Genomic DNA, 13126 nt, shown 5'->3' on the forward strand with positions numbered 1-13126 from the left:
GAATAGTTAACAAGACTCCAGTTTTTTTTAATATTCGCAGATTATCAAATGTTTTATTTATTTTTATTTGTTTTTATTTATTAATATTTACAATTAAGCTCGAAGCTTGTTGTAGGATATACTATGTTGCGGGTAGAAACACTGCTATGTTATTGTTTGTATAATTGTTTTTTTTTTTTATATTTTGAATCAAAAATAAGTTATACGCAAAAATAAGATTTCATAAAAAAAATGAAATTCGTACGAGTACATTTTCGATATATAATAACATTTCGTATTTTTTAAATGATAAATTTCGAATTATTTTGTATATTTTGTATTATGTTAATCATAAGACATATAAAATAAACGGTGAATAAATTTATGCATTTTTAATTATGACTACACAAGTCATAACTTTATTCCATGCTTCTTCTGTTTAGAGCATATTTCATAAATGTTTATGACCCAGTGATGAATGTTGGAGTAAGTCTGCGAACTACCTAACAACCATAACCATATTGCATAACCTGAGGTTATGCTTTTGTTGTTTGTAACATTTGTAAATAGATGGCGTTTCTTCAATTTCATTTTAAAATAAATAATGGTAAAAGCCTTTTTCTGTTAAAACAATTGAATGTTGTTAATAATGTATTGTCGCGGAAATTTTGAAAAAAATCCACCGTGGGGCTATATTAAAGTTTGTGAAAGAGGACTGGTTAGTTTAGCACGGTATTTGTTGTATCTTAGATATTTAATTAGAGACAAGAACTTACGTTATTGTAAATTTTTCGTTTTTAGTATACTGTAGATAACGAGTACCTTTTGATTTTTAGTCAGTATAAGGCTTATTTTAAAAATGAAACCTCACTATAACATTACATGTCCTTCATTTGCAACTTTGATAGAACCCTTCTTTAAAACAAACTTGATGTGCAATAATAACTTTAGTGCTCATAAAACATCGAGTTATTTAATTATCAGCATCGTTATTTATATTATACATTGTACATAATATTATGTATAATACATTGTATATAATGGTACATTGAATTAAAATAAAATAATAAAGTGTGTTTCTAAACTACAAATTAAATAAGAACGAGTAAATCAAAAAGATGTACTAATTATAATAACTTTGTTTATATCCCAAGATTTGACGGTATAACTTAATATTTGCCAACCAGTTATGGTAAAAGTTCAAAAAGTTATATGGCATTGGTTTATTGAGAGCAGTAACCATATATATAAATTATTCAAAATCGAATTATCCCATTTAATTTAGCTAAGGTTGTTACGCGCCAATTTCATAGAGTTGAGGTTTGCTAATTTAGAAGACAAAAAAATTGAATTCCTAATTATAACGTAATTATGGAAATTGGCAACATTCAGTAGATTTTTTATATTTAAAATATTCATTCAATAAATAATTTTATTTTTTTTAGGTTTCTTAAGTTATTTCAATAAATAAAAAACTTTGTGTATCATTATTTTAAATGTATATATAATTTATTATATTATATTATTCTTCCTTCATATATTGCGAACATTTTTGATGTCATAATTGCCCTAGGAACTGTTAAAAATAATCTATAAAAGTAATAATAATATTAAATAAAACCAAAAAAAATCAAAACTACTTATGTATAAACAATAAAAACATTAACTTTTCAGTATTTTATGTACTTTACAATATAATAAGCGGCATATATGTAAATGAATTATACATTATGTACTTTATTCCATTCAACGTAAGAGTTTTTTTAACTTAACATAATATTCTAAATGTAACAAAGTTAATTTTAACTAAAAAACAAAAATTAAGTACAATATTCGAAATTAAATTCAAACAAACTTTGTAGTTTGATAAATGCATATCATTTTATGCAGATACAATTTTAATTAACAAAGATTATTTAAATATAAAGAAGAAATATGTCAATAGAAAAATTATTTACTAAGTAAAAAATAATCATTAGTATTTTTTTACTAAATTACAAAATCTTAGGCTTAGTTTTATAAAATATTCAAAATGCAGGCTTTATCATAAAGTTGATATTCATAAGAACATGATTTATCACATATTTTTATATTCCTTACTTAATACAATTTTAGAGTTGATTTCCTCGGTTCTGATAAAAAACAAATTCCTTTCCGTACACGAAAAATTAATAGTGAAATGGTCCTAAAGTTATTAAGTTATTTTTTTTCAATAAATTAATTTAATAAAATGATAAAATATAAATATACATAGAGCCAACCAACCGTAAAGATCCAAACGATTGAATTAAGAACTCGGATCTTTTCAGGCAACCCATCTTTCTAGGTTTATCACAATACCAATCCTTTCTTATTCGAATTCCCTTAAAGAAAATGTTATTGTTTGTTCTGGCATTAAATTAAATGTTTTTGTCTTTTATTTCTTCTAATTTAATTACTGTTTGGCAAATACTATTGCTAGTTTTCTTTGATTTACGATTGTAGCTGTGACGGTAGAAATTTAGGAAAAGAACGAGGAAGAAGCCGGTGTTACAGGCGACGAATGTGGCGACACCCTTTGCTGGTGGACATTCAGAGCTCCTCACCGCGGACACGTACTGTATTATTATACATACAAATTGTACCTGAAACAATTAAAAAATATTTTTTGACAAACCACATCTTTGATCTGGCATGGAAAACGAAGCCTAGCGGTTCCAATTATGTTTGGCAATCTAGATGCCCATTGTTTTTATTTGGCACATGGGAACTACAGTATTCTTTTGCCCCACGTGCCAACTTAAACACCCTGGTTTTTATAAGAGAGTAAGTCACTTAGCAATTAAAAAAACAAGTGCCTGCTTGCCATTTTGTTTGCTCGAATTAAATTGTAGATACCAGAAAACTCACCAATTGGAACTTCGTCATATATTTCTTCCAGAACAAGTACTTGGCGACATTTGGTCCAAGAGCCGACAAGCCATAGTACGTGTACATGAAGACGTGCACGAGGGAGTTTAAGAAGCCGATGAAGATGAGGGTGTGCGACGGCCAGTATTTGATGTAGCACCAGGTGCCGATCATCATGATGGAGTGGTGGTACAGATGCAGGAAGGTGACCTGATTATCCTTCTTCCTTAACACAAAGAATACAGTATCGAGGAGCTCGGTGACTTTCGCTGCGAAGTATAACCAAATTCCCATCAGGATCTGAAAAAAGTTTACTCATACAAACTATTCAGTCGGACTACGAGTATACGGAATGTTTAATTATGTCATCCGTTTACTTCAGTTGCAGTAAAGAGAAAATTAAAAGTACGTGTATTTAGTAAGTAAGTAGGTGTACATTGATGACGTATACGTAATCTCGTGAAAAGATCGGTAAATCTCATAATAATGTACACTATAAATCATAATTATAAGTTAAAACTTTTTATTTTTAAATATTTACTCACATTGTTTCTGTATTCAACATCCTGTATGTAACATTTCTTTGGCGTTAATCCGATGTCAAGTAAATTCATCAAGTACTGAAAAAAAAAATTAAAAATTACTTTTAAATTAAATTTTACAATTACGGTTTGTTTTAAAAATAATTTGAAATTATACGTATTTTCGTTATTAAAATGTTTTTCATTCATTAACATAAATCTTTCAAGTCCTTTTTTCAATTCCTACTATTAGGTTGCTCATCTACTAATACATTAATTTTTATAAAATGGCGGATGACAATTGAAAATTTGAATACAAATGTATCAAACTATATCATCCGCTATTTTGGATTTTTCATATGCGCTGTACTTTACTATTCAAGCCTTTTCATTTGCTAACCATGTTGGGGTTGTGAAAAAATATGACATCTGCCATTTTGTGTCAAATCAAATTCCATCTTGATACTAATATAACCTTCATCAATCCAAACTCTTGCATATTAGTAAAATAAGTATATAAAGAAGACATCATGTCAAATGGTCAATAATTCTATCAGTTTCAATTCACAATATTTAATTCATAATATAAATGAACAAACTAAAGGATATTAACAAAGGAAGTTTGTAGTGCGAAAGAGAGCGGCAATGCCGGTCGGGGACGTCCCAGACGGCCTTTTACTTTCCAGATTGACGAAATACACAAGAAGGACAGTGATAAGAGCTCCCGCAACCGATCCTCACCTCGGATCGGTTCGCAACCGAAAAGGTTTGAAATCCTTGCGAAGTTATCAAGTAAATATGTAAATTAAACATATCCCACGGGAACCGTATACTTTCTCGGGTTCATAGGTAAGTCTATATTTTCTTCCAGACTGTGTTCTACATCAAAACAAAATTTTATCAATATCCGTGAAGATGTTCTGCAGATACATCTAACAAACATCCATCCATACATCCAAAAATGCACATTTATAATATTAGTAAAATAAGATTGCTCAATGTGACATTGTTGCAGATGTCACGCGCCAATTGAATTAAACTATGATTTTTGAAGATCGCTATCCCTGTCCTAGCTACGAGCTTATTTGGAATGGCTAATATTAAAAAAAATGTACATACCCTTTGCACCAAATATACAGATATGACGACTTGTATTCCGTTGTATAGGAGTAGCGTGGTGTTTAGTTTGAAAGGTTCTCGTTTTGTCATTAAAGCTGGTCCAATCTTCAGCACGAACACAAGATATGTAGCCAATATGGTCAACACTGGGCCTATGCTGGCTATAAGTGGTAAGCTGTCGACTTCGTCATCTAAAATAATATAACAACAACCCAGTGAATGACAAACGAAAGTTGGATAAGCGCTCAGGAAACAGTCATATTTTATGTTAAACTTGTTTGATCTAACATTTCAATCAATTTTTGCCGCCAACAACTTTGCCTGACAAGAGTCCTACAGCTAGGACTCTCTGTTTGTAAACTATGCTTCACTTACTTTTATTTCCTTTACTTTTTTTAACTTATTAATAATTTGGAATCACAGGTTGCGAAAATTACAATGAAACTAACATCGTAGATGATGATAACATCGCTAGGACCTCGCTTTTGTTTTATCATGATAAAATTTAACTTAAAAATATGATGTGGGTTAAGAACATCTGAAAGTTGTTTGCTGGTCAAGGTACTCAATTGCATAATTTAATGTTTTCTTTCACGTCCCTGAATAACCCAAATTTACTTTTTGATTCGAAGGTTGAACTTCATCATGCAATATTGTTGGAGTAAACAAACATTCGTCGCGAACTAAAGGTGACCCTGATCTCAAACCAATGAACCCGATTTAATTATTCTCATTACGTATATTTGTTCACCTCAACTAATTGTCTGTTCTCTGAACAAAACGATCCAAAGATCAAGCCCTTGTACTGTTTACTTATGCTCTGAACGCGTATCAATGTGACGACCGTGTAATTCTATTGTTCTAATTTATAATACTTTTTTTAAATAGTGTAAAAATATTTTTACTAATATATTTAGATACAGGACAGAAGTGTCATGCGTATTTAATTTTGTAATTTTTAAAGTAAAAGTGAACAATTCTACTGATTGGAAATAACTTTACATTGCTTTTGTATCTTCTTTTTCTGTCTTTTATCACACTTTTATTGTTTAATATATCATACTAGCTTTTTCCCGCGACTCCGTCCGCGCGGAATAAAAAATAGAAAACGGGGTAAAAATTATCCTATGTCCGTTTCCTGGTTCTAAGCTACCTGCCCACCAATTTTCAGTCAAATCGATTCAGCCGTTCTTGAGTTATAAATGGTGTAACTAACACAACTTTCTTTTATATATATAGATGAACTCATAATAATATAAAAAATGAAAACCCACGGAATTGGGGGAACGAAATTGAAGTCGGTTCCAAATCCCGTGGTAACCCTCTGGAATATAATATAAAAAATTTAGGTTCCTTATTTAAATGGCATATCTCTATTTTACGGTTTTCTCTACAACCTGCACTTTTTTTTAGGTTATTTTTAATATAGTTTAAAGGGGCAAACGAGCAGCGGATCGCCAAACATTAATTGATTCGACGCCCATGGACATCCGCAACATAAGAGGAAGACAGCATTTTTTGTTTTTTATATTATCTTCTCCAATATCCATAATTCTTATCCAAATAAATGTGAGAATTAAATGTTACCTAAAACTGTCTCTTAAAGTAGGTGTATAAATCAGACAAATAGTTTAGAAGATATCACGATTACGAACTATAAGCGTAACTCAAAAATTAGCCCGCGCCCAGACGTTTTCACTCGACTACGCCGCTCAGGCAAAGGCAGGGCGGGCCGCTAGTAATCTAATATATAAAATTTCGATGTCACAATGTTAGTTACTGTACTCCTACGAAATGGCTTTACCGATTTTTACCAAATTTTATATGCGTATTTAGTAGGTCTGAGAATCAGCTACTATCTATTTTTCATACACCTATTAAGTTTTTTTAACTGCGCGCGGACGGAGTCGCGGGCGACAGCTAGTTAAATATAAAACAGTCGTCTATGACCCACAAAATAATGCCATAATTATTCAAGACTTCCTATATGCACACATAGTTGCATACATACTAATCAGTAACCGACTTGACCGGAATACACCATGTCGGCTTTCACGGCGACTTTTTTTCATTACTACATTATTTCAATCAAAACGTGACACTCTATTAAATTCTATTAAAAATTACATTCTAAAAAAATATGACTTACATTGGCTTTTGTTCAGGTTCCATTCAGGAATGCGAAGTCCAAGCGCCCCACTGGAGTTCATATTTATCGATTGCGACGCTTGATCTGGAAACAATTCGGAAGCTCCTTCAGTTGCAAGCCCGCGCCTCTCAACGACACGAGCCACTTTACAGCACCGACTAGAGCAGAATACGAAATGACCAATATATATAGCGAACTGATGTATATATACATGTAATTTAGTGAATAATGAAACCTACATGATGTAAATTCTTGTCTGGAATTCTTTGACTGACGCACAAGTGACGCAAAAGTCATGTAAAATGTACCGAATTTTAAATGACTTTTCTATTTATTACTGAAGTTATGAAAGTTTATCTGTCTCGATCACGGAGTCATTAAGAACTTTGAATAATTTTATAAAAACCGCTAATAAAGTTACAAAATATACTAATTACTTATTAGTTATTAATTGACCATTGAATTTCCAAATTACTGCTCCAAATAATTAAATAATTAAATTATTAAAACATGTACTTTATTGTTTTAATCTCTTTTCTACGTATTTTCTGTTTACTTCTTTAAAACAATATTAATTATTGTAAGAGACAGTCATGTTAAAGGTTGGTGATTAATTTAAAATTAATCCATATTTATTTAATTTTACGTCTAATATTTAGATAATTTAGACGTCAGTGAATATTAAATAATTTAATTATAAAATCAATAAGTCCCATTAACTGTTACAATTGACACTACGGTGGAGAATATGAATCGAATAGTACTTTCTACTCGTCGAAATAGTTCCATTTCAAATGCAACGGCAATCATCACATTCAAATAAACTATTGCCGGAATAAAATTGTCATTTTGTAAATTGACATTTATAATTGTGATTAAAATAAATTAACAATGCCTAATTTTAGTCCTAATAAGGAAAGGGTTGGGAAGGGAATGTGGATTTGATGGAAGAGCATGAATGTCGCATAGGAAATATTATCTTTTTGTGCGTCTCCTCCTCCGTCGATAAAAGTAGGCAACGCATCTGCAATTGCGGATGTCTATGGGCTAACGTCGCTTCGCAATTTCGGCGAATTCAGGTGGCCGCTTGCTCGTTTACCACCTTGTAATATAAAAAAATACAATGATGACTCGAATTCACGACTTGTCGCCATTACAAGAAGTTGAAATCGCGGCAAACTTGCTGTCGCTGAATTTTTTTACTTTTTCAGTATTATTACATTAAAAAAAATTGTGTCGTTTTCAAGTTCGTTAATGTTTTCAGAGAGTTCGTTATTGTTTATGTCACAGTATATATAAGGAAATGTGGGAATGTTTAGACAAATTATGTCTGTGCTAGCAATAAGCAAGTAATAAGCACTACACTTGTGTTTACTACAAAAGTTTTATTTTAAAAACAAGTTTAATTTTATTTGCAATATATATTATTATTGCACCAGTTACAAGTAACTATTTAACTAATCGTTGTTACATTAAATTAGAGCAAATTAGTAACTGACACAATTAACGCAAACCACAACTATTTTAATCACCACATTGGCAATGCTTATGATGTGTTTATAATATTTTAGGTGTACACAAAAGCAGCCTGATTTTTTTTTTTATATCATAAGGTGACAAACGAGCAAACGGTCACCTGGATTCGCCGAAATAGCGAGGCGACAGATGCCCATAGACATCCATCCGCAAATGCAGATGCGTTGCCTACCTTTAATCAACGGAGAAGGGGACGCACAGAAAGTGGATATTCCTCCTTCCTATGCGTCCCCTCTTCCGCAAAATCCACTTCCCCTTCTCATCCTTTCCTAATAAGAAAAGGGTGGGAAGGGAAAGACGACTAAAATTACTATCCTCTATCTGCTCTGTATCTGTGTTTACTTGGACATCATTCATACACACATCCATCCAAACATTCGCATTCATAATATTAGTAAGGTTTCATAAATTATTTATTTTATTTTATTTATTTTGGAAAATTTACACTTACACAGTTATACTTTCAAATATTACATGCCCCGCAAAACTGCTTACGCAGTTTGACTGCAGGTCACTCGCTTTACATTACTTAAATGGTTACAATGAATTTAACAATTGTCAATCTTACTAATATTATAAATACAAATGTGAATGGATGTTTGATAGAAAGTATCACCCGAAAAGCACAAGGGATCTAATTAAAATTTGTAACAGATGAAGAACAGTCTGGAAAATACACATGCTACTTATGGAGTATTTTTTTAATTCCGCGCGGTTGAAGTCGCGTTCGACAGCTAGTGCAGTCGTTAATGTCAATTATGAACCGCCAATAGCCTCATGATTCAGGGTACGGTCATCCGAACACGTGACAAAAACCATCCTAACAAAATACTAGGTCTTAATTGGAATGGTCAGAAGAAAATTACTAATACTTATTAGTAATTTAACAAAGGCATAGAACATTTTAATAGTTTTTATTTTTTATCACAATGATTGTTGTTGGGGCATGTAGAGTTATTTCTTATCCGATTCTCTCAATGCCATAGTAACAATACCCTCTAGCGCCGATATTTCCGCATCGTAAAATTCAATAGAATTTCGATAAAGTATGTTAATAACACCCGTCAAATCTTTATGTATATTTTTACATTTTATAATTGACTTAATTCATGTTTTGTTTCGAAAAAGTAAATTATATTTAAAATTTATAACTGTGCTGGGTCTTGTATGGACACAGCAAAGTAAGATAATAAATATAATTACTATTATCAAGAAAAATTATGCTGGTTAAGAAAAAAAACCTTTAATTATGGGATAGTATTGTTAACTGCAGTATCTGATTCTCGTAAGAGAAAATAAACAGCTGTTCCGTGCAGTCCGTAATTCAAAATTAATAGGAATTTCTATGGTACGTGGTGGTGGAGTTATTGAGCACCTGACCGTATTGGACTATAAAGGTTTATCTCCACTCCTATGACGAGTATGAGCTGACTATGATGCGTTTCACGTAAGAATAAGGTCAATGAACTCTTTAGAAAATTGTTTATACGTAACTGAGTATTATTATTAAGTTTAAAAACTCTACGACAGAATTGTTCCAAACAATTATCATACAACTTGACAAGACTGGTAACTGGCAATCTTAGTTCCTTAGAAAAATCACGACGATTAAAACTAGAAAAAATATAAATCTCCATTGCGCTCATTAACATTTTAAAGTAATTACTTACGCTCTAGCTTAGTAACTGGCTATTTTGGTATTGGTTGGTTTAACAAATGATCGGCATTCCGTATGACGTCATCGGCATGCGTCGCAAAAGTTGCCACTCGAAGCATCTATGCCGGCATTGCCAGAGTGTGATGTGTATCAGTGAACGCACTTGCATGACTTTCTATACTAATTATATTAAAATCCGTATGATGCGTCTGATGTGTCCGTTAGCGACATTTGGACGCTTAGCAACGCATCCGTTTTCCTCTAATCACAAAAAAAACTGTTGTTTGCTAACGGAAATTAAACAAAAAAATATTTGATTCACCTTCCTCTTATCTTCCACATTCATACGAGTACATCAACGCATACAAGCTCGTTAGTTTTAGGTGCCTCGCTGTAACTAGTGTTATGTAGGAGTATTGCTAATACTAGCTGTGCCCACGACTTCCTCCGCGTGAAATACTGTTTTCGGGTAGCATTTTTTAAGGCTTATTATTTTACTTAACCGACGTGCTATGCGTTGATGTATGGATAGACATGTAGATGGATATGTATAGACACAGAGAGAGGTGTGCCAGGACCGCGCCAAATGTAGGTGCTTGGTCTCTGCCCACAACTCTGGGTTACGGGCGTGTATTTAGTTGTTGTTGTTGTGGAATTTTAGTTAAACTTGTAAAAATTCCAACAAAACATATTAAACTTACGAAATATTCTCATAACCATCATGTACTCTCATACAAACTTTCATCCTCTATTCCCTTTCGTTACATTGCAACTTTTACAAAAACTTGAACAAAATTTTACAATCTTTAAATGTCATTTATTTATATCAAATTAGCAGCGTAAAGAATAAGTTTCAAGGTTCTAACTGAAAAATGACGATACTTCCATACAAATTTCCACCACCACTTTCAACCCCTTACATACCTTTTTTCGCGTTGAAAAGTAGTCTTTTTCCTTCCTCAGGTTCTGGATGAAATATTAGTAAGGGTAACAACAAAACATATTAAACAAAACATTCACCAAAATCTAAAATAAACCCAAACAAAATTTCATCCCCTATTGTTATTTAGCACCCTTAAGGGTAAGACTTTTACAAAAGTTGATTTTATAGAGTGGTGCCGCCACCGGACGATCAAAACGTGAGTTAAGCCGTTTCTTAATTAATTAATTATGATGTCTCACGAAAGTTTAAACAATTTGATTTTATAGAGATTGAAAATTAAAAACAAGTTAAAAATTTAAAATATCTAAGCGCTGTTTTTTTTTGATCTTATCCATTGGAATTGATTTATTTAAAGTTAAAACACTGAAGTATTTTTGTATATGTCAACGTAAAAATGAACGTGAATTAAACCCTAGAATTTCACTACACTTATAAATGTATCAAAACATATTTACATCCCTTATATTCTTTTTGACAACGACAGAGACAAAAATATGTTTTGTTTATCAACAAATGTCACAGCAGTCGAATAAAAGGCTAATTGTTAAATTGTGAATTGTGAACCAGACTTACTTATTGCATAGTGCAATCACTAAAGACAGAAAATATTAATCTTTAAAATATATTATGTCATAAAATAGTGCGCATAACGTGAATAATTAAGAACCTTAGGAAAAAAATCCCTAAATTGTGAGCTAACTTCTTATTATTCTGTCCATTTATTCAAAATGCTAGTGAGATTCTAAATTGAATATTTTTACTAATTCACGGTGACATTTGCAAAAGAAAATAAACTTAAGAAAATAACAAAATGCTTATACTTACAGACAATAAACTAAATTAGATTTAGGAGTTCTCGTTCTCACTGAACACCAAGATATATTTTTTATTAATGAAATATTTATTAATCACTCGAAATAACTAGAATTGTGGCGTAAACCATATTCAACCTGCTCAAGTCTTACTACGTTGTGCGTTCGTAACAATGTGTACATGTGACAAAATCCGTCTCGCTTTTATCGACCGCCTATAGGGTCGAGACACACTAGCAAATCATGTGTCTACGAACATTGAGAATTGGCCGGAATAACTGCAATGCACATCCAGTTTAACGTAATGATATCACGTCGGCTTTGTTAAATTGATAAAATATAGGATTAACAATTTCCCAAGCCTTTTATCCTTTTCTATAAAGGAAAAGAGAGATGTTTCTATGAAGTTATGATATTTTACATCTGGGGCGCGTTCGAACAACAATTATTATTGGTGCCGTCATAACCACTTTTAAACATTGTTGCAGATTTAACAAAGTAATATTCGTTTATTCATAGTATGGAGTATGGTTAGTAAACACTGAGACGAACCGGAAAAATCAGTTATCAATTTTCCGTTTAAACCGACAGTGCAAATATTTGTATGACGTACATATGTTTATTCAATCTCAGAACAAACCTTAGTACACATAAATGTGACTATGTAAAGCCCGCTACGCACGTTTGCCAAACAACGACAAACGATTTGCGTTTGCGAGTTTTTCTTTGGCGTTTGCCCGTTTTGTTTGGTGTTCGTTGTTTGTGCCAGTGATCGGTGTCTCTGCGGTTTTTCTACATAATAGCTTATGGCCGCTCCAGACGCTTAGTGTTTGCTACAAACAGCTACAATCATCAAATACGTGCACCGAACACAGACACCCAACACAAACAAGCATCGCTACGTTTGTCGTACATCTTTTGATTTATATATATATATATATATATATATATATATATATATATATATATATATATATATATATATATATATATATATATATATATATATATATATATATATATATAAAGTTAATCGTGGAACCCTTGTAATTATTAAAAAATAATTAAAGTATCACATCAACTAGTGAAGGTCAAATATCAGAATATTCCAAATGAAAAGTTTTTAGCCGACTTCAAAAAGAAGGAGGTTATCAATTCGAATGTATTTTTTTTGATAAAAAAATATTTCAATCGAAAGGTAGTGCTTGCAGATAGGTCCCATGTTTTTAATTATTTTTTAAAATAACTATAATATAAAATTAGGGTAAACTATAGGACCTACATACAAATGATGTATGGAAGAATTTTAGCTCTTTAAATGTGCTAAATAAATAGCATATATCTATCTTTTATAGTTTTCTCACAATAACCATTTTTTTCCTTAGAAACATCGATTAAATTCATGCCCTATTTCCGACGCTATTATTCGAGTTCAGTATTAACCCTTATGTAAATAAATATGTTCATTATCATGAGAATTTCATGTAGATTATATTTGCAATTGAAACTATATCATTTTGT

The 13126-nt window shown here is 31.7% G+C and overlaps 1 protein-coding gene across 2 annotated transcripts; it reads right to left on the bottom strand.

The window, feature by feature from the left end:
- Nucleotides 1-2018: 2018 nt before the first annotated feature.
- On the bottom strand, nt 2019-11766 carry LOC106709813 (elongation of very long chain fatty acids protein). Of its 2 annotated transcripts, none has more exons than XM_045678280.1 (6): nt 11619-11766; nt 6658-6741; nt 4509-4699; nt 3414-3488; nt 2869-3168; nt 2019-2603 (listed from the first exon to the last, which is right to left on the bottom strand). In XM_045678280.1, exons 2-6 carry the CDS (start codon nt 6716-6718, stop codon nt 2379-2381), a joined length of 852 nt encoding a protein of 283 aa, XP_045534236.1. In that variant the 5' UTR covers nt 6719-6741; nt 11619-11766; the 3' UTR covers nt 2019-2378. The 2 variants fall into 2 exon arrangements, with proteins under 2 accessions (XP_045534236.1, XP_045534235.1); XM_045678279.1 differs by having other exon boundaries at nt 6658-6815.
- Between the last annotated feature and the right edge of the window lie 1360 nt (nt 11767-13126).

The sequence above is a fragment of the Papilio machaon genome, chromosome 6 (genome assembly GCF_912999745.1).
Source record: "Papilio machaon chromosome 6, ilPapMach1.1, whole genome shotgun sequence".
In the NCBI taxonomy this organism is placed as follows: Eukaryota; Metazoa; Arthropoda; class Insecta; order Lepidoptera; family Papilionidae; genus Papilio; species Papilio machaon.

Excerpts from the sequence above, each read along its gene's own strand:
- LOC106709813 (XM_045678280.1), bottom strand. The coding sequence starts at position 6,718 with ATGAACTCCAGTGGGGCGCTTGGACTTCGCATTCCTGAATGGAACCTG. Across the intron at positions 4,700-6,657 it reads GAACCTGAACAAAAGCCAAT|ATGACGAAGTCGACAGCTTA; the intron begins GTAAGTCATATT and ends ATATTATTTTAG. Across the intron at positions 3,489-4,508 it reads CTGTATATTTGGTGCAAAGG|TACTTGATGAATTTACTTGA; the intron begins GTATGTACATTT and ends TTTTTTTTTCAG.